Below are 27,892 nucleotides of genomic sequence, written 5' to 3' on the forward strand. Positions count from 1 at the left end.
TATTTGTTGCAACTCCCAAAACTAAGAAAGCAGTAGTAGTTTATATAAACTTCATATTTCTAATATAAATAATCTACTTAGGAAAAATCCCAAACTTTCATTCCCATTTCATTTTACTGAACAGTCAGCTACAAATGCATTTTACCATAGTCTTGGTAGATAAAAATTAAGTGAAGTCTTTTTTTAAAACGTGAAAGCATTATCTGATGCCTTGGAATCTGAGAAATTGTTTGTTTCAAATAAAAATATGTATAAAGCCAAGATCATACTGTATACAACATTCCAATGAAGGGAGAGGCTGTGTACTAAGCTAAGAAGAGTTCCAGATCCATCACCTTGGGGCCTACAAGAACAAGTGTAAGTATAAGAACAACAGATCTGTCCTGCTCTGCCCCATTCCAGGTCAAGGATTCAAGACGAAGTGTGGAAAAGACCTGTGCCTAGGGGTGGTATTCCAGGGTGAGGAGCTGCCCCAATTAAGTCATAGACTGGGGAAGGAGCAAGTTCACTAAAAAGCAGCAGCTATGAGGCATAGACCTCAGGAGCAGAGAAGGGGGTCTCAGTACCAACATCTAGCCAAGTGTGAAGCCTACAGAGGAATAACTGGGATAGGAATTTCAGATCAAAGGGAAGCTTACAGTTCTGTCACTCTGAACCAGCAAATCTTTTCACCTAGCTCATAGTGGCTAAGTCTACTTCAGCAGTCTACTGAAACTCCAGATACAACAAATCCACAGGCCTGTTGTTCAAACCCAAAGCAAGGCCAGGAACTTGCAGAACTCAGATGAGAAGGGCAATTATCAGGCTTTGCTCAAGATCTGCCCAGGATCAAACCACTTAGGGGAACACTGAAAGCTTTCAGGTCCTGAACCTGAGCTGTCCCTGAGATTCCAGAATAACAGTACAATACCCAAGAAATCAACAGGGCCAGTCCAAACATTTATTTCATAAGTACACAGTCTGGCCTTAACAAATCTAAAGTCAGGAAGCAAGCTGGGAAAAATGAGTAAATTTTTTTAAAATCCTAACATAAAAAGCCATTATAGTGACAGGGACACTCAAGACACAAACCCAGGATAAAAGAGTGATTCCAAAACAGTGACAAAGCAAAGCCTCAAAGAAAAATAGCTTGGGTACAAATTCAATTTCCTAGAAATTAAAGGTTTTTTTCTTCTAAAGTTTTTAAAAAAGTTTTTAAATGTTTTCATAAATGAAATAAGAGCACTAGAAGAAGGGGCGGCCAGGTAGCACAGCGAGTAAGAGCACCGGCTCCAGTGTTGAGAAGACCTGGAGATCGAATCCCGGGCTCAGACACTTAGCACCCACCCAGAAACACCTGGCCGTGTAACCTTGAGCAAGTTACTTAACTCCAATTGCTTAGGAGCGGCCAGGTGGCTCAGCGAGTAAGAGCACCGGTTCCAGTATTGGGACGACCTGGAGATCGAATCCCGGGCTCAGACACTCAGCACCACACCCAGAAATAACTAGCCAGGTAACCTTGAGCAAGTTACTTAACCCCAATTGCTTAAAAAAAAAAAATTTAAAAAAAAAAGCACTAGAAGAGGAAAAATGGAAAATAAGAGCTACTGAAAGTAGGAAGATAACTTGGCACAAGAAGTACAAAATCTTACGCAGTCAACAAACTCACTGAAAATCAGAATGGACCAAATAAAAACTAATGATTCTATGAGACAAAAAATCATTAACTGAAAGTCAAAATACTGGGGGAAGAAAATGTAAGGTTATCAATAAAATCAAGTGACCTGGGAAACAGATTCATGTAGAGAAAGTCATGACAAAAAAAAATACAACATATTTCAAGAACTCGTGGAACTATCCAGATCTTTTAGACTCAAAAGAGCAATATGGAAATAGAAAAGAATCTACTGATCACCTCCTAAAACCCCAAAATGGAAACTCCCAAGAGCATTATAACCATGGTTTCCAGATCAAAGAAAAAATAATGCAGGCAGTCAGAAAGAAAATTCAAGTACCAAGGAGCCACCAGTAAAAAGGAAAGGAGAGCTTGGAATACGATTATCCAGAAGGCAAAAGATACAAGTTTACAGCCAAAGCCAAGCATTACCCTGGGGGGAGTCTAATTAGACAAAAAGCCTAAGAATGGTTCTGTTATGTCTTGATCTTAAAGAAGAATGAGAAGGGAGAGAGAATAAGGGGTAGGCAGGAGAAAGAAAAGAAGCTTAAGTAAGTTTATCTCACATAACTGGGTGTCCAGGTAGACATCTATACAAACAAGGAGCAAGAGACTTGGGGAAAGCAGCTGATACTTAGACCTCATTCTCTTCTGAACTGGTCAAAGGAAAGAACACATAAACAGCTAGGTACAAAAATACATTTCACTCAATAGAGAAACAAGGGAAAGTGTATAAGAGAGAAAGGGGCACTGTACACAGTTGAATACAAAAATATATTTCACTTAATAGAGAAACAAGAATGAAAGTGTAGAAGAAAGGGAAACAGCATGCAGAGTATACTGAAGGAGGGATTAGCCCTTAAAACAAATTCTAACCAAGGACATAGGAAATATTTATAGCTCTCTGAAGTGGCAAAGTATAAGAACCAGGGTGGAGGAAGGGAGTGTAAAGTACTCAATCAACTGCAGAATCGCTTACCAAGTTAGGATATATAAATATGAGAGGCTATAAATAAGAGGATGGTTTTAGAGAAATTTGGGAAGATTTGAATGAACTGATACAGTGAAATGAACAGAAACAGAACAATTTTTATACAATAACTTTGTAGACAATTTTGAAAGATTTAGGAACTCTGATCAATGTAATGACATAACCATAAATCCAGAAAGCGCAATGAAACATACTACCACTCATCTCCTGACTGAGAGGTGAAGGACTCAAAAGTGCAAAATAAAACTTTTTTTTTTTGGGGGGGGGGGGGGGGGGGGGGGGGAGGAGGAACATGGCCACCATGGAAATTTGTTTGGCTTGGCTATATGTTGTACAGAGGGTTTTGTTTTCCCTTCTTTCTCAATGAGGGAGTGGAGAGAAGGGGGAAAGAAAATGGATTTTTGCTGATTAAAAAAATAAAATTTATTTCTTAAAAATGTATATAATCTCAACCACTTAATATTTCACAACATTTTCTTCTAGGTTCTCGTTTTCTAATTATCTGCTTCTGAAGCAATTATTCTGGAAAACTTTTAAGGTTTTTTTCTCTATTTCATAAAATCTCTGTGGGAACCTTCATATTTTGACTGAAATTATAACTCCACAATATTTAAGAACTGGATGTATTATGCTTTCTTTCAATTGCTATACTTTCACCTGTTGCCAGCTTTGTATACAGAAGTTGTAAATGCTCCTGTTTGGGAAGTTCAGCATCAGGTGTTGAAGGGATTTCAAAATCTGAGGAGCTCTGAGAATCCACACTTGTGCTAAGATTTAACAGGTTTTTTTCCTCTTCAACTGTACATTTTTCACAAGTTATTGTAGCTGCTCCTCCAGAAGTAGAAGCTATGTTTACATCTTGAGCCCTGACTTTCAAATCAGAGGAAGTGTCTTTTGGACCAGATATATTTTGTTCCAGCTGGCATGCAGTAACAAGCTCTCTGGCTCGGGAGCCACTTTTGTTTAAAAAAGTGAAATCACCACAGTTTCTTTCCTGAGAAGATAACAAAACAGTATCTGATTGGCTGTCCCAACCTTGGCTTTCTTGTTCTGATATGTGTGTGGATTGAGAAGAATTCTGTGAGGAGATGTGAGTGGAATCTCCATCAGAATCACTGAAAAGTCTTGGTGACTGTGACCCACCTGCCTCTGTGGAAGAAATTAAATTTTCTGAACCATCATCTGGAATGTCAGCATTATTCTTAAAGAAGATTTTCCACTCTGGTATGTCCACACCCAATTCCTGTTGCTGTAATGGAAGAGAATTCAAATCCCCATGAAAAGAAGTCGAGGTTTCAGATTGTTCCTCATCCTCACTGTTGGATTCTTCACAGTCTACAAAGTTTGTCAAAAGAGAAGTCTGAACACAATCTGTTCTGCAGTTTGCTGTGCTCAGCTTCAATTGTCCTGGAAATTCCTCAAGTTCAGGTTTGGGAGGAAGTAATGGAGGCTGGAAAGTCTGTTGGTTTGGAATCTTGTGTCTCAAAGGCATTAACTGAAAGTCATCAAAGAGATCTTCATCTTCATCCTCTGTCGACCCCACCGAGGAAAAAAAATTGGTAAAGGGAAAGGTTTACGGAAATTACAACACAAACAATTTCTTGTGTAATGCATTCAGCTGTACTCGTAATCTAAGGCATCTTCAAGATCCTCTCTTCTTTTATGAAGAGTAAAAGCTACTTTATAGATACTAGTTCCTCAGCTCTTTTAAATTTTGGAACACAATACCCTATCTCATCTTTGTGAGTTATATTATTTCTGTTGAGCTACAATGTTTTTTAAACTCAAATAGTTTAACTACCATGGCCACTTTTATAATGACATGTTTTAAGATCAAATATTTTTGTGCATATGCTCTATTTCAACTAGACCCTACTTTTTTGTATCTCCATTACCCCTGTACCTTACTAGTTATAGTAAATGCTTAATAAATACTGTGTGACTGATTGGCTGATTAAATAGACAACATTAAGTCTATAACTTAAATTACCAATATTAACAAGCCTTACAAATTTTAAAATTGGTGATACCTGATGTAGCCAAATTAAATGCATTTTAAAATCAGAGATCATTCCAATTAAAGGTATTAAAAGCATCATGAAAATCAAACACATGCTTCATCCACCTCTATCAGAATTCACTAACCCAGACTTCTAACTGCCAGAGCTGAAAGTAGGAACAAAACATACTTGAAGAAGAAACCCTGCATAAAGCTTGAGGTGCCAAATAGGTTATCCAGAACAAGACTGAGGACAAATAGAAAAATGTGTCCCTAGCATTCAGCAAATAAAGGAATTAAACTAGATCAGCAGTAGCAAACTCAAATAGACATAGGGTCCCTAAATCTGTGGGGATATCTGTGGCTACATAGTGACCTAGAAAACCACATATTAACATTTTTATTATTTTTATTCTGTTAAATATTTCCCAATTACATTTTAATCTGCTATGGAGTGCTGGAGGCCACAACGCAGCCTGAGTGTTTGACAGCTCTGGAGTAGATGACCTTTAAAGGTTCCTTTCCAGCACCAAATGTTTTAATCGTTTTAATAAATCACCAACCACCAAGGTCAATGACTTTACATATGTAGATATCTTCTTACTAGCTGCCATGTATAAATCATTATTAGAAAGTACTTTGATATAACTAATGAATTTGGAATCCAGAGTTGGAATAAAAACCTCCTGCCAAGTATATAGAAGTCTTGACCTCTGCACTGTCATCACCAAAAGACATGCTGTACCTAGTTCTTTAAGATAGATGTTCAACTACTGTGCATGAAACTGCCCTATTTGTCAAGATGTTATTTTTTCTCTGATATCTGATTTTACAATTACTTTAGTTTCTTAAACGAATCTAGATCCATAATATTTTTGCACTGTAATTTTGCTAATATTGCAAGCTTATTAATATACTGTGTTTCCCCGATAATAAGACCTATCCCGAAAATAAGCCCTCCCCTTACTGTGTAAGATTCCTCTCAAATAAGCCCTCCCCCGAAAATAAGCCCTATTGAGATTGCTACTGTAGTGAAGGTGATCCCCTGCGCTACACGCTACATTACGGTACCCTCTGTATGCACCGTCCCCCCCCCCGTGAAACGCACGCCGTGCTCCGAGCTGCATCCAATCAGAGCTGCAGCACTGAGCATGTCATCCTGTTCTTTATTGAATTCATTATTGAATAAAGGTACATTTTTTTGTTCACATTTACCTGTTTATTAAAATTGCTGTCAATGTTCATTAAAATAAGCCCTCCCCTGAAAATAAGCCCTCTGGTGTTTTTCTGTCCAAAAAATTAATAAGACAGTGTCTTATTATCAGGGAAACACAGTATACTGTTGATTTAGTTCACATTAGTTTTAAGAAAAATGTGGGATTAAGCATTCTCTGGTCTATTTCCAAACTAGTGGAAGAACTAATCACAGGAAACAATATGAGATCATTCCTTGAAGTGATAGATGAAATTTAGTTGCAACTGAGCTTCAAGATTCAGTATTTGGGCTCAAAAGTGCCTTCCCATATAAACACATCATTATTTTCCAAAACATTTATGCATCAAAGCAATGCGAATTCAAGTTTTTCTTAATGAGGACCACCACACCCAGCTCAGGTCAGAACCTAAAATTTCTTCATTCTGCTTCAAAGTTAGCCCACTTCTGTCTTTGTTTGGATAATGGAAATAAAAGTCAAAAGAGACAGGAAGATATAAAGTATCATTTGTATTATTTAAATCAGTGGTAGTTTTCTATCATACTGAAGTTCAACCGAGCCAGAAATGATTTTTTTTTAATGAAGACAGAAGTTCCCAATATCTGTACAACCTAGCGTACACATATCAAATGGATGCTATCAGTACAACTACTCAATGCCTTGGTCATTTTGTAGTACTTATTTCCAAGAAATTCAAAGTACTAAATAACACAAACATTTGTCCTCGTACCAGGTTTTTAAGCTAAAGAACAGATCCAATTCAGTCCTTATTTTACAAATAGAAAACATATAGGCAAAATTATTTTTCCAAGAAAAGCAAGACATAAAGAAAATATTAAATCTTATTTCCTCTCTGAATTATATTATTTCACAAAACGCAGCCTTCCTTAGGCAAATGCACTGAGAACCCAGGAATATTCCCTTTACCTGACTCTAGGTATGTTGTTCTGGCTCTCTTCAACATTCCAAGTGGTTTATACTTTGCTTCAGTCCGCTTAGAAAAGGATCGGCATAATGGTTTTAAGCTGAAAAGATATATGTAAACACACATTTAAAAAAAATTTCTAAGGAAGCTTCTAGAATGCATAATATCCAAGAACTTAAAATATCTGGTCCATGAATTTTAGAATCAATTTTTAAAACCTCATACTTGTACCAGAATAATAAAGTGATAACGATTATAACCTTAAACTTAACGCCTCCTGGACAGCAGGAAGTAAGTAGTTATGTAGTAGTTTGTGGTTTCACTTTAACAAAATTCTTCCCAGATTTGTAGTGGCTCCTGTTCACAAGTGTGAAATATGTTTGGCCTCATCTCTTTACAGGTACAGGATAAAGCCTGACCCAGGTGGGCAAAGAAGTGAGATTTTTCTGTATCTTATTTCTTGATGAGGGTGATCCCTACCTTTTTGATTCCTTATAACTTTCATCCTTTAAGCTTTTTAGTTTTTAGTTCCTCTGCTTCTTTGGAAACATGATATACCATTTTGGCTTCAATTTAAACAAAATGATTTTAAAATTTATTGCTATAATTTCCCTGTTATTTTTCTTTCTGAAAGATTCCTATGTTAAATTTAATTTACTTCTTCAATTTTAAAAATTATTCTCATCGGGGCGGTTAGGTGGCGCAGTGAATAAAGCGCCGGTCCCGGAGTCAGGAGAACCCGAGTTCGGTTCTGGCCTCAGACACTTAACACCCACACAAAAAGAAACTAGCCGTGTAACCTTTGGGCAAGTTACTTAACCCCAACTGCCCTCCAAAAGGCAAAAAAAAAAAATAATTCTCATCGCATTTTCAGGTATGCAAATATGAAAAATACATCATGATAAAAGATAAATGGAACAGTCAACAAGAATTTATTAAGTACTCTCTCTCTCTCTCTCTCTCTCTCTCTCTCTCTCTCTATATATATATATATATATATATATGCCAGGCACTGTGCTAAATAAGCTCTGCTACAAATTTCCTTTCCTTTTGCGACCCTAATGCAATCATATTAGTAGTCTAGACTAGCACTTCTTAAACGCTTTCCATTCGCAACCTCTTCAGTGCTCTTAAAACTGTGGGCCATGACCCCATAATGGTCATCTCATTCAAGAAGTATTTTATCATATAACTAGTTTCAAAATGCTTTTCTTACTTTTGTATTCTTCTCACTCCCAACCTTCCATCCAATCTACTTAAATCTACCAACATCAAATTAGACTTCCTAAAAAGCCACTTCCATTATATCACTCTTCTGTTCAAAAATTTCAGTGGGTCCTTCACTATCTTCAAAATAAAGCTCAATCTCATAGTATTTACAATCCTCATCAATTTGTTCCAACCTGTATTTTCAGCCTATGCCATACTACTCTCTACCCTTGACAAATTAGTATCTTTACTATTCCCCAAATAAGTCTTGGCCCCTTAAACACACTACTCACATCACCAATCAAGCCTAACATCCCTTCTCTGCTTATCCAAAAGTCTTCCCATCTGCCAAGACCTCAAGTCCAGTTTCTTCCACTATGCCTTCTAGGACAACTTCAGTCCACACACAGAGCTCTCTGTCTCATCTAAATTAATATTATGCACTCTACCTTGTGCTATCTTATACCACTACCTTATACTATTATTTGAATTTTTATGTATAGTGTCCTCCACTAAAGTACTATTCCTATGTCTGACTGTGGTATACAGGGGAATCTGGGTTCTTAATCATTTTTGCTAACAGAATGGAACTTCTGGTAGACCCCTTTGAAGCTGGAAAGAATTCAACTACAAATATGATTTGACTGAATTGTTGTCTGAAGATAAATCTAGTTAAGTTTGGAAAGAATCATCACAGAAGGCTGGCCACTAGCTGCTGAAATATTTTGGCAAGTTGAACTCAATTCATCAAACAGTCTAGTAAAGTATGAAAGGATTACAATCTGTTGTTTGGTAAAGAGAGTACCCATACTGTTGAAATCATATGTTTTATATGTATGAGGTCATGGATATAAAGTAATGATGTAGATGTTTTTTATTAACAAAATGCTAGAACTTATACATCTAAATGACTTTCAACCCCTTCAAAGTAATCACTGTTGGGGAGACAGCGGGGAGAAATATCTTTTAATTATTACACAAAAGCTTTCAACAGGTTCAGCTGTGAATATGCCTTCCCCTCCTGGACATTCTAAACTCTTCTAAGTACACACTGAGGGAATATAAGAACATGCAATTAATAATCTGACTCAGAGACTAATATTGTGGTTATCAGGCATCCAAGAAAGGAAACATTCTTTTATCATTACCATGCAAGTCTTTGCCTAATAAACCATTTTAAAAGAAATGAAAGTATTTCAAAAAAATTGATCTTATCTAAATTAGAATTTAGACTATCACTACAAATAGTTCCTTATGGCCACTATTCTTTGCCAAACAGAAAGTTGTATGGCTAAACAAGCCATATACCAAACAGGTGTTATGGAATCAAAGATCCAGTGAATGATGGATCCCCTATATTTTTATGCTAATTTATTCCTTCCAACAGTTTCCTAAATAATTTGATCATTTAGGACTCTACATTCCAAAAGACCACTTTGCTTTTGTAATTAAGCTTAAATACTGGTCAAAAGTCAAAGACTTTTACATCTTTCCTTATCTCAGCTCTTTTCCCATAGGCTGCACTGCTCCTTAACACACTTGACTTGCATTATGTTTTTGTGTTTCCTCTCCTGGATCCAAATCAATTTCCATAAGCTAGTTTTAGAATTCTAGGTCCCTATACAGTATACAAGTGAAAAAGGAGGAGAAAGGTCTATGCATGATTCAACAGAAAATATAAAGCCTTGTCCAGGATCTGATACAGAAGCACACGAAAGTACATAAAAGAAATAAAAGTAACTGCATTTGGTGGGACTGATAACTTTCAACAACATTGCTACATATTATCTAGCTAGCATTAAATCCTCTAGAAATATGTCCTTTGGAGAACAGGGGCTGTCTTGGTTTCTATAAGTGTATGTTGACACACTCACATTGAGAGATACATCTCTAGCATGGGAACAAACTGAAGACCAAATGGAATGACCTGGCCAAACTCTAAAACCTATGGTTCAAGAACTTATTTTTAAAATACTTTAATAATTATGTTTCTACATAATTGGTTTCCTTTGTAACCCTATAGATCTTAGTTTTTGTTTTTCTTGTTGCTTAGTCGTTTTTAGTTATGTCCGACTCTTCATGACTCCATTCAGGATTTTCTTGGCAAAGATACTACAGTAATTTGCCATTTCCTTCTCTAGCTCGTTTTACAGATGAGGAAACTGAGGCAAACAGATACCGTGTTTCCCCGATAATAAGACCTATCCCGAAAATAAGCCCTCCCCTTACTGTGTAAGATTCCTCTCAAATAAGCCCTCCCCCGAAAATAAGCCCTATTGAGATTGCAACTGTAGTGAAGGTGATCCCCTGCGCTACATGCTACATTACGGTACCCTCTGTATGCACCGTCCCCCCCGTCGTGAAACGCACGCCGTGCTCTGAGCTGCATCCAATCAGAGCTGCAGCAGTGAGCGCATCATCCTGTTCTTCCCCAGTGATTTGCTTATTGAATAAAGGTACATTTTTTTTGTTCACATTTACCTGTTTATTAAAATTGCTGTCAATGTTCATTAAAATAAGCCCTCCCCTGAAAATAAGCCCTCTGGTGTTTTTCTGTCCAAAAAAAAATAAGACAGTGTCTTATTATCAGGGAAACACGGTAAGTGACTTGCTGTAGCGGCAAGCACCCCAGCGTCCCCAGGGTGGCTGCCAACACAGGTTCTTAAGATCTGCTTTGCTAAAGGAAAGCAACTCAAAATGTGTTAACAAGCTTACTTTAATCAATCAAACATATCTCGTTTACCTAGTTCAGGATAAAAAGGTCAAAACCCCGAACTTCAGAGGATACAAGCATAAGTTACAAGAACATTTCAGCAGACAGGCTTCCAAACTGCCCAACCATTACATACATCCATACCTAATCCCAGGTACCAGAGAGGGAAGCATCAACATCTGGGTTTTCAAAGCAGAGGGCTCTACGGCTGCCCAGAGTCTCATCTGGTCAAGTCACACAATACTTTTCAAAGTGAGCCCCAAAACAAAGCCTCACATCAGGGCTTACATAGCCTTCTCCTGGCTCAGAGAATGTGACAACCTTCTTGACCCACTGCCCAATCACAAAGTATCTCTTGAAAAACAAGCTTCCCACCACAGGCTCCAGGTGCACTTAAGCCTAGGGGCAGGGAAGATCTTAAAAATTTACATTCCCTTTACACTTGCCACAGCTAGTACCATGTTTCCCCGATAATAAGACACTGTCTGATTATTTTTTTTGGACAGAAAAACACCAGAGGGCTTATTTTCAGGGGAGGGCTTATTTTAATGAACATTGACAGCAATTTTAATAAACAGGTAAATGTGAACAAAAAAAATGTACCTTTATTCAATAAGCAAATCACTGGGGAAGAACAGGATGACGCGCTCGCTGCTGCAGCTCTGACTGGATGCAGCTCGGAGCGCAGCGTGCATTTCACGGGGGGAGGGGGGACGGTGCATACAGAGGGAACCGTAATGTAGCGTTTCACTACAGTAGCAATGTCAATAGGGCTTATTTTCGGGGGAGGGCTTATTTTAGAGGAATCTTACACAGTAAGGGGAGAGCTTATTTTCGGCATAGGTCTTATTATCGGGGAAACACGGTAAGTGTCTGAGGCTAATTATGAACTCAAGTTTTCCTGACTCCAGGACTAGCACTCTATCCACTGGGCCACCTTGCTGCACATAGAGGGCTTTATTTTATGCATTTTAAAACATTATTCTAAAAGGGAGTCCATAAATTTTACCAGATTATCAAAGGTGTCCATGAAACAAGAAAAGACTACTAACTCCTGCTCTAAAAGAAATGTAATACTTCTCCCAAGGAAAGAAACATATGACTCTATTACGGGGCTACTAAAAGGATAATTGGACTAGAGAGAGTATCATTCTATTAAGTATATAACTGAAACGGAAGTCAGATCATAACTCTAAACTCCACAGATATAATTCTCTTTGGTGGCACAAAGAATTGATTGTTAAGTGATTTTTTAATTCTGTACTGCACAGCTTAGTCAGCTGTAAATAAATAGGACAGCCTAGTATGATCTGACACTGCTCTCTGTCACTGACCTGGATCAAGGTGAAACCTCCTACCTGAATAAAAAGCAATGCCAACGTAGAACTCTCGGTACTATGAAATATCAAAGATTTATTCTGTTGACGTTACATCAGCCACTAGTAAAGTGACTGTAAAAGTAAAGTGGACAAACTACGTCTCCAAGATATTCAGAGCAAGTCGAGAAGCAGTAAATGAGAAAGCTAATAAAGTAGGAGGGCCAGGCAGCAGAGGAGGAGCGGATCCAAGAGAATGCCTGAAGATGTTGGTGTAGCAACATTAAAATGTGTCCAAGGGATTTACTGCATAAAGCTCTGTATACTGAGCCCTTTCCTGGTTAACTAATACTGAGAAATGTTAAACACAGAGTCCTGGTGATCCATAAATGTTTCAAAGCTGTACTAAGTATCACTGGACTCAATGTATGACTTATCAAGGTGACTATGTTGAAGTGTAATAATCAGCTGGATATATGCTTATTTAAAATTCCTTTTCATTACTTTAACTATTTATTTCATCTTCCCAATTAGACCCACTGCCTTGAAGACAGAAACTCTGGCAATTTTTTTTTTCCTGTATACCTCAGAGTATTTAGCACAGTGCTACAAAAACATTAGCTTCTTGATAAATATTTATTGACTTCACTTGAAGGGTATGCTCTGCTTTAAGACAAATGAACATATATAAATTCAAATTTAGAAGCAGTTCAATCAGAATGGTTATGTTCATTCAAAAATATTCTTCGCTTTAAGAAATCACTATAGTGTTTCACTAAAGAGTAAACTCTCCTAATTTATTTTAAATATTTGGGAAAATGATTTAAATTGAAGTTTTCATAAATTTAACAACAAAATATTAAAAAACAATTGTCTATGGAAGACCACAAGGTACAAATGTAGTTGGCTTGTAAGATGGAGGCTGACAACAAAATTTTTACAATTTGTTGATGGCTTATCACAGGCAAAAATCAGCCAACCAATCAATAAACATTAAATGCCTATAAATAATATGTGCCAAGGGCTGTGCTATGTACTTTACAAATACCAATCAAACATTTATTAAAGCACCTACTACCAGGTACTATGCTAAGCACTGGGGATAGAAAAAGAGGCAAAAGACAGTCCCTGCCCTCAGAGAGTTTACAATCCAATAATGGGAGACAACACGCAGACGAACCTATACAAAGCAAACCAGATGCAAGATAAAGAGGAGATCATTAGCAGAGGGAAGGTGCTGGAATTAAAAGAGGCTAAGGAAGATCAGCAGTCAGAATGGAGAAGGGAGAGTGTCTCAGACATAAAGGGCAGCCAGAAGGAATGCCTGAAGCTGAGAGATGGAGTGCCTTGTTTGTGGAGCAGTCAGGAAGTCAGTGTTACTCGACTGCAGAGTATGAAAGGTGCAAGAAGATTGGAAAGGTAGGGAGGGGACTAAGCTAGGAAGAGGTGGAAAGGTAGATTTAAAAATCATAAGCATAGAGATGGTAATTAAATCCATGGAATCTGATGAGTTCACCATCTATACCACAGTATAAAGAGAAAAGAGAAGAGGGCCCAGGACAGCACCCTAAGGGGCATCTATGATTAGAGAGTGCGGTTTGGATGAGCATCCAACAAAGGAGACTGAAAAGGAAAAGTCTGATAGGTAGGAGGAAAACCAGGAGAGAGTGGTGTCCTTAAAATCCAGAGAGAAGAGGGTATCAAGAAAGAGAGAGCAGTCAACAGTGTCAAAGACTGTTAGCTAATAATCGTTAGCATTTATATGGCACTTACAAGGTGCCAGGTACTGTGCTGAGCACTTTATACTTAATCTCTCTGGATCCTCACAACAACCCTATTTTACAGATAGGAAATCTAAGTCATAGAAGTTAAGTGACCTGACCAGGGTCACACTAGTAAGGGTCTGAAGTCAAATTTGAACTTAGATCTTCTGACTCCAAACCCAGCACTCTGTTCACTATATCTCCTTAGCTGCTCATGAAGACAGAGAAAGGGCCATTTGATTTGGTAATTGAAAGATCATTAGTAACTTTGGAGAGAGCAGTTTCAGTGGAATGATAAGATCAGAAGCTGGAGTATAAAGGGTTAAGAAGAGAGTGAGAGGAGAGAAGGCTGGAGTACATTGTAGATGGCCTTTTTGAGGAGTTTAGCTACAAAAGGTAAAAGAGAAATAGGACAGCTGCAGGGACAGAAGGCTTTTCTCAGGAGAGGGGAGACTGGGAATGTTTTCAGGCAATAGGAAATGAGCCAGTAGAGAGGGAAAGACTGAAAATAAGTGCAAGAGTGGGGATGACAGAGGGGCCAGTCTGTTAGAGGAGATGGGATGGAACAGAATCTCTTGAACAAGTAAAGGGGTCGGCCTTGGTACAGATTAAGGTCACTTCATCATATGAGGAAGATGAAGGAGAAAATGGCAAAAGGCAACTGATAGCAGGTGAGGAAGAGGGAAAAGACAAAGGATCTCAATTTTTTTTTTCCTGAAAATATGAGGCAAGGTTCTCAGCTGAGAGAGTGGAAGATGGGGAACTGTGGGAGGTTTGAGGAGGGATAAAGAGCTGCTGTGGAGAGTGGGATAGTGAGTAGGTAAGGGAGGTACAGGAGGATTTCCAAGCAGCAGTGGAGGCTGCTTGAAATTATGTAACATAAATCTGTAGTGGATCTAGTAAAAACAGGTAAATGATTTTCACCACCTTCATTCAGCAGCATGTATGTAGGAGAGAATGGTGAAAGTGATCCAAAGATGAAGCTTAACTGGGCATAACTGTCTATATGATAAGGGAGCTAAGGATTTGAGATAGGAGGACAGGATAGAGTTGGTTCACCAAGGAACCAGGATGGGGAGAAGAGGAGAGATAGACTAATGCGGGGAAAATAGCCTGGGAGAAAACTGAGGGGTCCAGGGAATGAAGATCAGGGTACAAATGAAGAGTAAGGTTATGTAAAGGAAGGCAGAAAAATGAAAAACCAATAGATTATGGTCAGATTATGTCAGAATTCTTGAACACAGAGGTGGTAGGTACATCTGTGGGTGATGGGAAGATCAAAAGCATGACCATCTTTGTCTGTGGCTTAAGTGGAGTAGAGAAGTAGCTCATGGGAGATGAGTAATCTTCAAGCAAAAATTTGTTTGGAAAACTAGTACGTCAGAGTAAAAAATGAGGAAATAAGGACGCCGAATGGGCAAAAGGGAAATGGAGAAAAACAGTAAGAGTAACCTACCATTGAAGACGGGACTCACAAATTTCAAATGGAACCCGATTTACATCCAGATTCCACTGAACAGCTTGAGCCTCCTAGCCAAGTATCCCAGTGACAACAGCATCTAGTTTGGGGCTCATTTAAAACTCTCTTACTTACATTTCTACCACCTTATCCATTGTTGCACCCGCAGGTATGACATTTGGATACACATTGACAGGATGTATGTAGCTCAAGAAATCCTTAATCTAATGGAAAAGGAAAAACAAATAATGTATCACTAGTGGGAAAAAAAAGTTCTACCTTTAACAAGTTAAATCACAAAATCTTGTGTCCAGGAAATGGTGGAGGTAAGGTAAAGGAATCTTCTATATGCCTCAGATGTTTGTTGAATAATACAACATGTACCCCAAATCCTGTTTTGTGCACATATTATTTGCCTCCTTGCTCAGAGAGGTTCAGCACCCAGATACATCCCCTTTTCAGTTAGTTGATGCCTTTAAATAACCACGTGCAACATAAAATCTTAAAATTCTGTTGTCTTTCCCTATACAAAGTCATTGTTATGAGATGCAAACCTTTTTAAATGAAAGAAATCCAGAAGCTCTTCAAATGCTTTGATTGTCTCTCTCCTTACTGAGTGCAGTTCATGGACACACAAAAGGCACAGTATGGTTACATATGGTATGAATACTTTGTGTCTTGTAAGAAGCTCAGATTGTTTATATAGGTATTTTCTCCTTACTCTCCACAACACCCCTGTGAGTCAGAGAACTATTCCCTTTTGGAACTGAGGTACAAATCAATTGTTGCATCTTAAATCTTCTAAAGTCAGGATTTAATCAAAGGCAATTCAATTCAGCAAACATTAAGAATTACTGAAGGGGCCTTTGGCGTACACCAGTTCTGAAGTCAGAACCACAGGGCTCCCATCCCACTTCTGATGCTTTCTACCTCTGTGACCTTGGACAACTTGTTTAACCTTGCTGGACCTCAGTTTCCTCAACTGTAATAGGAAGGGGCTGAACTGGGCTAGATGACTTCTGAGGTCCCTTCCAGCTCTAGATCTTTGATCCTGTCATCTCCTATGGCCTTGTAGGAAAAAAGGAAATACGTATTTTAATTAAAGGAGGAAAGTAAATGAGAAAATCCTTTATTTAGAAATTTTTAACTTACTGCTTTCTTTAAACTCTTAAAGACTTTGTGAAATAGAAAATAATGCTTTATCTGTCTACCACTTTTTCTTTATGAAGTGCATCCAAACAGGGTAAGTAGGAGTTTAAGATGTAGTTCAGGGAAAGTAAGAAAGGACAGAGTTATACACAGGTAATTTATTTCTTTCTCTCTCAGGGTAAGGAACTACAAGGAAAGGGGAACACAAGTGGAAAAGTATCTCTCCCTCAAACCCTACTCCCATACAAGCAGAAGTTTTACAGCTTAAAAATGCACTGAGATTTTTGGGACACTATACATTCATTCACACACAGAGTATTTTAAAAAATACAAACTCTAATAAAAACCAATCTAATTCAAAACACTTGTGTAAATTAATATATATATTTATGTCTATATATTTTGTTCTCTGTAAGGAATATAGCCACTTTGGTTGGAACAGTTTGTTAACTGGTGACTACCTTAATATCCAGTTTCCAGAGATTTGCTGAGGGGAGAGGGGGAGGTAGACAGGGTAGATGGTTGTGGCACTGGGAGAAGCTACCCAGAACTAAGGTCTAACTTCATTAGTGTATATAAAATACCAACTGCTAATAGGAAAAAAGGAAATGGGCAGGAGCTGTTTTGCCATTCTACCCAGATGATAGGAAACTAATTCTAGCTAATTAGAGTAAAGCAAACACACAGGCCCCTATGCTTTCATTAATGTGATTTTACCATATGTAAAACTGCTCCCTTCCCCTCCTTCTTGAGATGCATATAAAGAAAAGAAACAGGGTTGCTGGTTTCAGAAAAATTTAAAAAGTAAAGCCTGCCTGGAGACTGACATAAATACCTTTGACAGGGTACAAAGACCACTTATGGCTAAAAGGAATATGAAAGAAATGTGACAGCTGATCCAGAGAGACAGGCAGCCTAAGACATTCCAATAGCAAACTAGCTGAAAATCACAGACTATGGCTTTTAACTTCTACCCAAAATTCCAAATTACTAAAAAAGAAGAATTATGCCATAGGAATTTACTTCTTTAAAAGTTGCCTTAAAATATTATCTTTGTAACTAATGACTAATGTTAAGTTTAGTTATTAAACAGATATTTTTTGTAATAAAATAAGTAGTCAATAGAAAACTGTCCTTTTGGCCTTCCTAGGAAATATGACAGAATAGATCTTTCATCCCTCCCACCAAAGGTCCCAACTTCCTTCTGTGAACTCTGCCCTTCCTTCTCACTCCAGGGTAAAGTTCTGTTCTGCTACCTAACCTTTTTTTAATAGTTTTATTTTTCTCCCTGTGGGACTTCATCTGGTGCTTTATCAATCTACACCTTTTAAAGCGTTCTCTCTTCTCTATTACAGTCCTTAACTATTTTGTATTATTTTGTATTTCTAGCCTAAGGTCTTCATCTTAACTCTTTCTTTTCATTTTTGCTCCATTGTTTGCAAAGTCACCTCCTGAGAGAGTTGGAGATTACTGACTAACATTTTGATGGTTTATAGGGACAAGGAGGCAGAATATCTGAAATGGGGTATATTATAGAAAATATAAGACATAAGTGTTGTAACCTTGGAGGTTATCTAGTCCAAATATTTAGACACTACATCTAAGAGAACGAAGTACTAATTAAGGATAGCAATACGATTTGATAAAATAAAGATCAAATAGTAAGGCTGGAATGAGCTAAAGAAGAATGAAAGTAAGAGCTAAAGTTTATTGTAGTCATTATGGAAGAGTGATGATTCTTAAGGCAGAGACCAGAAATTTTAAAGTATAAATCCATTGTTATGTCATTTCACCAGAATCTAAACTCCCTTAGGATAGAACTGTATTTTATAATTTGTATTTTGTTGAATGCTGTCCAAATATGATGCTACTTGTGGTTCTAAATATAGTGGTGGGGGGCGGGGGGAGTTGTTATTGCAATTAGACAGCTTGGCATTTCATAATTGTATTTTTACTCTACCCCAATTTCTGAAAATGACTAACACTGCAGGTGGAAGATACTTGAGACCAGAAATAGCTACAAGAAACAACCCCTGGAGATCTGGCAGTGAACTCAAAAAAGTTAGTTCTGGCAATTCAGAGAGGACTACATTGGGGATCACTGAATCATAGATTTAGAGCTGGAAGGGGCCTTAGAGGCTATCTAGTCCATCCCTCTCCATTCACAGATAAGGAGTCTGAAGCCCAGAGAACCTGAACACTTGCCCAAGGTCAGAAATAAGAATGCTGAGAGGGGATTTGGATTCAGGGAAATTAGATCTCCATGATTCCTGCTGACTCTGAGATTCTGCGTTTGTGACTGTTCAATGAGCCATCACCTAAAACCAGAGGCAAAACATACTGATGACTGATGCCTTCCAGGGTCAGGACAGTGTCACACTACAGTCAGCGGGGGGCAGCATGGCCCAGGGTAGGTCCAGTAACAATGGGGGGAAAATAGCATTTAAAGTTCTAAAGCAAAAATCTTAAGTTTTGCTACCACACAAATGTCACCCAAGTCTATTTCATTCTACTTCCAAACATGAACATGCTGAATGTGCACCCTCATGAGAGTCTGTCTTAGTTTAGAAGAATGAAAATAGTGGCAAATTAATTTGGAAATGAATTGTTCAGGAAAAGGACAAGTACCACATTACCGGTTTGATACAACCTGGATCCCCGTATAACTATCAGTATAATGACAGTCATTATGCAACAATAACTAAATATTTTTAAGCCTCGTTAAGGGCAATTTACTCACATTTTACTGAATACTGCTCAAGACAATATTCAGTAAAACAAAATTATAGTACAATCTGGACATCTCCTTAAAGTTAGTTGTGTATTGGGATTATTCTCTTTATTACTGAATATTCCTTTGAATGATAACAGTTCTATAAGATACATAAATTCTACCTTTTGTTTAGGAGGGCATTTCTGGTAATACATATTTTAGAGTATTTTGATAGATTTTACTGATAAAGAAATCCCACTGGGGTTATCTTCTAGGAAACACATCAACACAAGTATTTATGATGAACTACAACAAATCTGAATAGCAGAAGCAAATATGCCTGAAAGTCAAGGACACTAAAGCCACCCACTATCCACTTACCTCACTGTAGGAAGAATGAAATGAAAAACAAGCTCTATACGAACTCTCTCCAGTTCTAAGAAAAAGTAGCAACAACAACAAAAACCTTGTTAATCCACATTCATAATCATTGTGAGCTCTCCCAGGGTAGCCGACTCCACTATTTAATCAACCTACAGGCAGGGGGACTTCTTTATGTCTGAATGAACTCTGGAAATTTAAGCGTATAGTATCTTTTTTTCCTCCTATGCAAATGAAAGAAATGGGAAGCAGCAGAGTGTAGTGGATAGGGACCTGGACCTGGGGGCAGTGTTCACATCTTGCCCCAGACCCTTATTAGCTAGGTGAGGCCTGGCAAGTCACCTCAGCTCCTCACCTATAAAGTGAAGGGGCTGGGACCAGTTGCTCTCTGACGTCCCTTCCAACTCTATCTATGATCCCATGATCCTTCTTCCATTCATGGTCTACACTGTTCAACTGGTATTCCTAAAGTACAGGTCGGACCATTTCCTTCCCCTGCTCAAGAAGCTTCACTTATTCCCTATTGTATCTAGGATAAAAAACAAACTCTTCTGGAACTTAAAGCCGATCAGCTTTAATGCAGCTCCAGTTCATCTTTCCAGACTGATTACACAGTATTCACCCTCATTTATTTTACCTTCCAGCCAAACTGACCTGTATAATATCGTATTGCCCACCTCTGCATTCCCAAGTCTCAGTTCAAAGGCCAATTCCTTTAAAAGGTCTTTTCTGATTCTCCCAGTTGTCAGTTTTCCACTCCAAAATCACTGTATTTATTTTGTATATATCCCATATTTGCATATAATGCTCCTTGAGAGCAGAAGTTGTCCCACTTTTGTATTTATATCCCCAACTCCTAGCACAATGCTGGCATATTCAAGGCCCTTAATAGGTTCTTAATAAATGTTTGTTAATTGATCAACCAATGCAGAACATAGCAGAAGAATTTTCCCGTTCTGCATCATCCTTCTGCTCTTCTCTTATCTATTTATCTACTTGGAGATCTCATCCACTCTCATTTTCAACCAATTCGTCTATATAGACCAAGTCACTCCCCAAAATTCCTGCCCCACATTTCCAAATGTCTACTAAATATTTCCATTTAAATATCCTGACATTATTCAAACACGGATCAAATTGAGTTTTTTTGCTCCCCTATTTTTGTTAAAGAAACTACTATTATCCCATATCCAAGCATCAGGCCCTATCAATTTTTCACAATAACTTCTCATTCTCTTTCTAGAACCCTGGTTCTTATCTATAACACTTCATACTTGGACAATGGTATTCTAGCTGGTCCCCTTGATTTCCAGCCCCTTCCCATTTAAATCTATCCCGTCCACAAATACCAGATTAATTTTCCTAAAACGTAGCTGTGTCATGATATTCTAGTTGCTGGAAAACTTTCAGTGTCTCTCCAACTGGGTAGAAGTTAAAAAGTTCCAACTACTTAAGCCAACATCTGAGGCCCTCCACAAACTCTGCAATCTAACTTTTCAAGTCTTATTTCTGCACTATTCTCTTATATAAATCCCTTGTTCTAGCTCAATCAATGTGCTCACTGTCTCCCAATCATACCTTCTGTTTTTCCACCTCTGTCCTTTTGCTCAGGCCATTTCATTTGCCCTCCTTTCCCCACTTCTCCTATCCAAATCCTAACCATTTTTCCAGACCCATATAAAATCTTAACTCCCTTTTCCAACCACTCTTTTCTGAGAATGATCTCTATTTCCTTCAAACTCTTACAACAATGATTAGCTTACAGTAATCATGTATGGACTTTTGACATTTCTTCTGTTGCTATCTTGAAATGCTTTTAAAAGTCTTTTGTTATTTAGATTGTATAGGTGTATGTTTATGTGTTTACTTCTGGTCTTCTCAACTGGATCATAAGTTCCTGGAGAGTAGGGACTATGTCTGACACTTCTTTATCTCCTAGAGCATGCAGTCTGTAATAAGTGTTCCAAAAAGCTATTGATTTACCACACCAAAATGTATATTATTCTTACATCAAAATCTAGAATTGTGTTACCATCTTTATTTAAAAATAAGTAGAAGAAAAATAAATGAAAGTGTTATGAACCCAGTGATGTCTAGGTTTTTCTTTGCCATCTTTGTATAGAACTATAGGATTATAGAGCTTGATCTGGAAGGGACCTCAGCTGTCAACTAGCCCAGCTTCTTCCATTTTATAAATGATAAAACTGAACTACAGACTTGCCAAAGTTCACACAATTCATGTAAACCTGGAACTAAGCCCCCAGTTTCCTGGGACTCCTAGTCCCCTGCTGCTTTCACTAGTTCATGTGTTATCCCTGATAAGCTTCATCTTGTTTGAAAGAGGCACGTTATCAAATCTGTCCAAGCTTATTATTATTTATTTTATAGATAATTATATATCTGTTGTCCAGGACAGCAACCTCTGGAAACTTGATAGGCATACTCAATTTCACTATCCAGATCACTAATAAAAATATCAAATGATATCTGACTTGAGAATGGCTCCTATGAGATACCAATTAGTATGTACCAACCAGGCTAACTGTCACTTTTGTGATTTCAACTATCACCTACAGGTAATGGTTTAGATTAGAACTTTTCCAAACAATATTCTATAGCAACTCGGGATTCCATAGGGCCCTACAGAAATTTAAGAAACAAAGTCCAGTCATGTTGGAGACATTTAATTTGTGTCTGCTGCAAGTCCTATCCCAACACTATATCTCTGAGACAAGTCACTTCATCTCTCTGGGCCTCTGTTTCTTCATCTCTAAAATGAAGAAGTTGAACAAGATGATTCCTAAAGTTCCCTCCATCACCATGGGCACCACCTTTGTCTGTGTTCTCCAAACCCAATGTCTATTGCAACAGTCTCTTCATCGGAATCCCAGCCTCCAACAACTCCTTCCTCCAAACCATACTGCTAATTGCCCCCAGGCTCATCTGCTTAAGATGCCCCTTTTATCATAGCATGTCATCATGGTTCCATATTCTCTGCCCATCACTCAAGGCCCTCCACAATCTGGACACATCCTACTTTGGCCACTTTTACTTCTCAACATTAGTCAATTTGAGCTCTTCCCTCTACTCAGGCATTTCTACTTAATACTCCCCACAAATACTACTTTCACTCCTATTTCTATTCCCTTGCTGCTCCCTATCATCTGCTACTTCTAAATTCAAGTACCTGAATCTTCCAGCACTAACCTCAACTCCTTTTTTTCCAATGCAGTCTTGATTCTGCCCTTCAATGATCTTTCTATGAATTCCCATAGCATTTAAGAGACTGTAAAAGAGTCTGAATACTTGTATTAAATCCATGTATTACTACAACCACAACTATCATGACTACATTTATCACATCCAATATGTAAAACTACTATCTCAATATCTGTTTCTCTGTAAGAAGACAATAAATCCCATCATATATTTAGGTCTAAATAAAAAGGGGCAAACGGCTGAAGATTTACCTTAGGAGTATCCAAGTGACCTATTAGCCACTGCTTATATATTTATGCTATACTACAATTGTTTCTTGTTAGGCAAGCAACATTTTTTTAACCTTGCTTCAATAAGTAGTTATTGGCTGGTTGTCATTAAAACAAGCTTGGTAGTAAAGTTTAATTTTAAAAGTACAGCTTAGAAATTGTAAAATCTCTATTATCCTCATACTAGACTAAATTTAGAGAAAGTCAGATTAGATATTTTGAGTCAAAAAAGACTTTTCTAATCAGAACGTTCTTTATAACACATTGATATATTGTCCCACCCCACTCTCCAATATATACACATGTCTTACCTCATAATTACATTTGTTTTCCTGGTTCTTTCTCCAAACCACATTGTGGATGGCTTAATGCTGATCACATGTAATGGAGTCCCATTTTTAGAAGCAATTCCACATGGCAATCTGTTCCATCGAAAAAATTCTTCTGACTAAATAAGATAAAGAAAAGTCAAAGACCTAGACATTGAGCTCTAGAAATCCCATGAATTTTTGACAAAAGAGCCTTTTTGCATCAACACAGAATGAAAATATGATAAACAATGGCACCATTTAATTTACTGCATTACTATGGTATCTTCACCAATTATTGAAATAATTTCTCAAATGAGGGCAAATTTCATCTTAAATTTTGATGTGTTATCATTATGCCTACGACCGTAAGGCATATCCTGGACTGCGTAATTTTAGAGTATAGTCACTCAAGAAACACTTGGAGTTATACCACAACATAAAGACAAGTCACATAAAGAAAGAATCAATAGAAGATATAACCAAAAAAAAAAAAAAAAAGAAAATACCAAAGCTTCAATGAAGGGCTACCTACAGATTTCAAAGGAGTTGGGTCTGTCACAGAAGGGTGTGAATAAGAGGAGAACTTCAGCTACACAGGGCCAGTGCCAGTAAAACTATGAGGCTAAATGGAAAAGTCTGGAATTCAGAGAAGGCCAAAGGCTAAATTTAGGGAAGAGAAATTTGGGAAATTTGAGAAGAGAAATAAGGAAAAACAACTTGAAAGAAAAGGACTCAATCTGACAGTAGCTTGCATATGAAAGAGGATTGAAAAACATCCAAGGAACAGGGAAGGGACTCAAAGAAAAGGGCCTCATAAGGCAAGGAAAATAAATTGGTAAAACAAGGTGTAAATGTGTACAAGTACTTGTCATTTCACACTAAAGAAAACACACACACACATACACACAGGCATCATAGCAAATATAAACCTGATGACAACTTTCTGGTTGCCTAAAGTAGTACACTAAGCATTGTGGCTTATGTCACATTTTTTATTAAATTAGCTTTTCCATCATCCTCTCTTTCTTTTCAGCCCCTAGTATCACTTACTTTAAGTTTCTGACCACAGACCCATAATAATTTTCACTGCTGAGCTATCTATCTGTGCATGCACACACACACACATTTTTGTGCTATAGCATCTGCTGTGATCTGGGAAAGGCAACGTGGGTTTCACATGTCGAACATGGACAAACTATTAACAAATGCGGGGACAGACAAGACAGGTTCTCCTATTGTGCAATAATATGATTAAGGGGTATCAGTGATGCCACTATGTTCAGAATAACTACAATCTGGATAAACATGTAGGAATTCAAATGAATAGAACTACATTTAACAAATAAGGAACAAACATATTTATGTTCAAGATGGGCAGTAAGAAGTGTTAAAACACATCCTTCTCCTTTCTACAAACTACTGGTAAATTATAAAAGTAGAAGGTGACATGTACTCCCATTTCCAAACAGACTATGAAGTGGTTTTCCTTTGCTGTTTAAGAGAATGTATTCCCCTGAGTTATTGTCTAGATGTGGAGAAATAGTATCAGTTTTGTTTAAACAGAACATCAGTAATTTCTAAGTGAATAGGATGCAAAGGAAATTAAAAAACATGAATATCGTTTTCATCATTCAAAACACCATTTTTAAAAATGCAAAAAAGTAGGCAGTAAACACTTTCTTCCTTAAATAATTATTTGCATCTTGTTTTTAAAGAAATCAGTTATTTGGGGCGACCAGGTGGCACACTGAGTAAGAGTGCCGGCCCCGGCGTCGGGAGACCCGGGATCGGTTCCGGCCTCAGATACTTGGCACCCACACAAAATAACTGGCAATGTAACCATGAGCAAGTTACTTAACCCCAATTGCTTTAAAAAAAAAAAGAAAGAAATCAGTTATTAAAGTACATATACATTTTATTGCAACACTTTGTGGGTGAGTTAACTTTCAAAATTATTTGGACATTTCACTTAATCTCTTTGACTCTCAGGTTCCTCATCTGTAAACTGAAGGGATTAGATCAGACAATGCATAGGTTCCCTTCCACTGCTAAAATGCCTTGACATCTATATTACATAAAAGTGGCATGAAGAGAAAAAAAAAAATGGGTACATACCCGTGGGTGCCGACAGGCATGAATCTGTGTATGACGATCCGTTGTTATATGGTGAAGGATATCAGGCATGTTTTTAAACATATCCAATTTGTTCACATGAACCTAAGGAAAACAACAGAATTTATGAAAATTAAATATTTTGAAATTATCTTATGGTATGAAGTAAATCAATTTTAGGTGAGTTAGGAACTAATTAGTTCCTTCATTCAGGTCTTGCTCTGCTGCCTCCCGGTGGCACTGAGGTAGCCCTGGACTCTCAAAAGGCATGGAAATGAAGTGGAAGTTGAGACAAGTCCCGCACACAAAGCTTAAAGGCTCTGAGTCTAGGCTTGGGGATAGACAGTAGTTCTGAGGACCAGCCTAGCTATCCCAAGCTTAGACACAGGATGACTTATCTTTTAGCCACAGCTACACAAAAATACCATCTACTAGGGCACAGAGGAGCTGCTGATATTCACCTATGGAGAGAGGACCCACATCAACACAATTACATACTTTAGTACAATTAGTGAGTTAATTAACCTCTTCCTCTTGCTTGATACCTATCTTTCAAACAATTCACTGGCTTATCTGCTTAAGGTGGTTTAAATGACATGAGTTTTCACAGGAAGTGCACGTGGAGCCTGGGGTGGGAGGCTTGTTTTTCAGTAGATACTTTTTGATTGGCCAGTGGGTCTAAAAGGTTGTTACATTCTCTGAGCCAGGAGAAGGCTATATAAGCCCTGATGTGAGGCTTTGTTTTGGGGGGCTCACTGTGAGAAGTGTTCTGTGATTTGATCTGGATTCTGGGAAGCCGCTGTCCAGAGGTCCCCCCGCCCCGGCTTTGAAAAAACCCAGATGTTGAAACCCAGATGTTGATTTGGTATGGATGTAATGGTTGGACAGTTTGGAAAGCTGTCTACTTGATCTGTTTCTGTCTTGATACTTCTGCCTGTATACTTTGAAGTTCGAGGTGCTGACCTTTTTCCCCTGAACGAGGTAAACGATATATGTTTGACTGATTAAAGTAAGCTTGTTAACCCATTTTGAGTTGCTTTCCTTTATCAAAGCAGATCCAAGAACCTGTGGTGGCAGCAAACCCTGAGGACACTTGGGGTGCTTGCTGCTACATAAGTAGCAGTGCTGGCTCAGCACCCAGGGCTGCTGACCTCATGGGAGGCCGACAGTGCTGACCACTGTTCGTAAATAATGGCACTGTAATAATCCCTATGTCATTTTCAGCTCAAAATTTCTGACTTTATTATAAATTACTAAAAACACACCCAGCTATACAAGACACTCAGGAAAGTTTTGTTACCATGAGGTTTTGGATTACGGTATCTGGTGGATCTATTCATGGTATATTTGACCTTCATTAAATGAGTAACAGCAACAACTTACATTTATAGTGACTTTTAAGTCTTACAAAGCATTTTACAACTTAACTCATTTGGTCCTCATAATAATTTATCATTATACCCATTTTACAGATTTAAAAAATGAGCTCACTCAGATCAGTCAAGGGATATAAATCACACAAAGTAACAAAACCGAAATTAGATCCTAGATCTTAGGCTCAAAATTGAGTGATCTTTTCATTGTACTTTAAAAGATAGACTACTTTGAAAATATCTTGTACATTTAAGGAGAACACACCACTGGAAGGTCAATGTGGTACATGTGAAGAGAACTAGGTTCTAACCAATCAATCAACCAACAAGTATTTATTTAGTACCTACTACCATGTTTCCCCGATAATAAGACACTGTCATTAATTTTTTTTGGACAGAAAAACACCAGAGGGCTTATTTTCAGGGGAGGGCTTATTTTAATGAACATTGACAGCAATTTTAATAAACAGGTAAATGTGAACAAAAAAAATGTACCTTTATTCAATAAGCAAATCACTGGGGAAGAACAGGATGACGTGCTCACTGCTGCAGCTCTGATTGGATGCACCTCGGAGCGCAGTGCATTTCACAGGGGGAGGGGGGACGGTGCATACAGAGGGTACCGTAATGTAGCGTGTAGCGCAAGGGATCACCTTCACTACAGTAGCAATCTCAATAGGGCTTATTTTCGGGGAAGGGCTTATTTTAGAGGAATCTTACACAGTAAGGGGAGGGCTTATTTTCGGGATAGGTCTTATTATCAGGGAAACACGGTATGTGACAAGAACTGTGCTAGTCAGTGGGGAGACAAAAACAAAAATGAAACAACCCCTGCCCTGAAGGAGCTTACGTTCCACTGAGGGAAGGGATGATTGTCGCCTTTCTTTTTATTCCCAACTCTAGCACTATACCTGACACATAATAAATGTTTAATAAATGCTTGTTGGCTTGTCAAAAGACAATGTAATTTTGGGAGTGAGGCACTGGCAGCTTGGGACACTGGGAAAGGCTTCATGGTGGAGCTGCCCTATGCAGGAAACTAGGGATTCTAAGAAGGAAGGTGAGGGAGTAAATTTCAGGAATCAGGCACAGTGTGTGTGTGTGTGTGTGTGTGTGTGTGTG

At 38.1% G+C, this 27,892-nt stretch overlaps 1 protein-coding gene across 4 annotated transcripts in view; it reads right to left on the reverse strand.

The window, feature by feature from the left end:
• Positions 1–95: 95 nt before the first annotated feature.
• The window catches only part of LOC138176006 (protein artemis-like), a 40,608-nt gene continuing 12,811 nt past the window's right edge, over positions 96–27,892 (reverse strand). For 3 of the 4 annotated variants that reach the window (XM_069106700.1, XM_069106699.1, XM_069106702.1), the window contains 6 exons: positions 25,401–25,502; positions 23,286–23,422; positions 19,487–19,541; positions 15,379–15,467; positions 6,786–6,883; positions 96–4,175 (listed from right to left, as the gene is read on the reverse strand). In XM_069106700.1, the coding sequence (XP_068962801.1) occupies positions 3,256–4,175; positions 6,786–6,883; positions 15,379–15,467; positions 19,487–19,541; positions 23,286–23,422; positions 25,401–25,502 (1,401 nt within the window). In that variant the 3' untranslated portion in view covers positions 96–3,255. The remainder of the gene's footprint in view (positions 4,176–6,785; positions 6,884–15,378; positions 15,468–19,486; positions 19,542–23,285; positions 23,423–25,400; positions 25,503–27,892) is intronic. The other variant, XM_069106701.1, reaches the window with a different exon arrangement.

The sequence above is a fragment of the Petaurus breviceps genome, unplaced genomic scaffold (genome assembly GCF_028583685.1).
Source record: "Petaurus breviceps papuanus isolate PSGF00001 unplaced genomic scaffold, PetGlider_PUasm1.0 80, whole genome shotgun sequence".
Classification (NCBI taxonomy): Eukaryota; Metazoa; Chordata; class Mammalia; order Diprotodontia; family Petauridae; genus Petaurus; species Petaurus breviceps.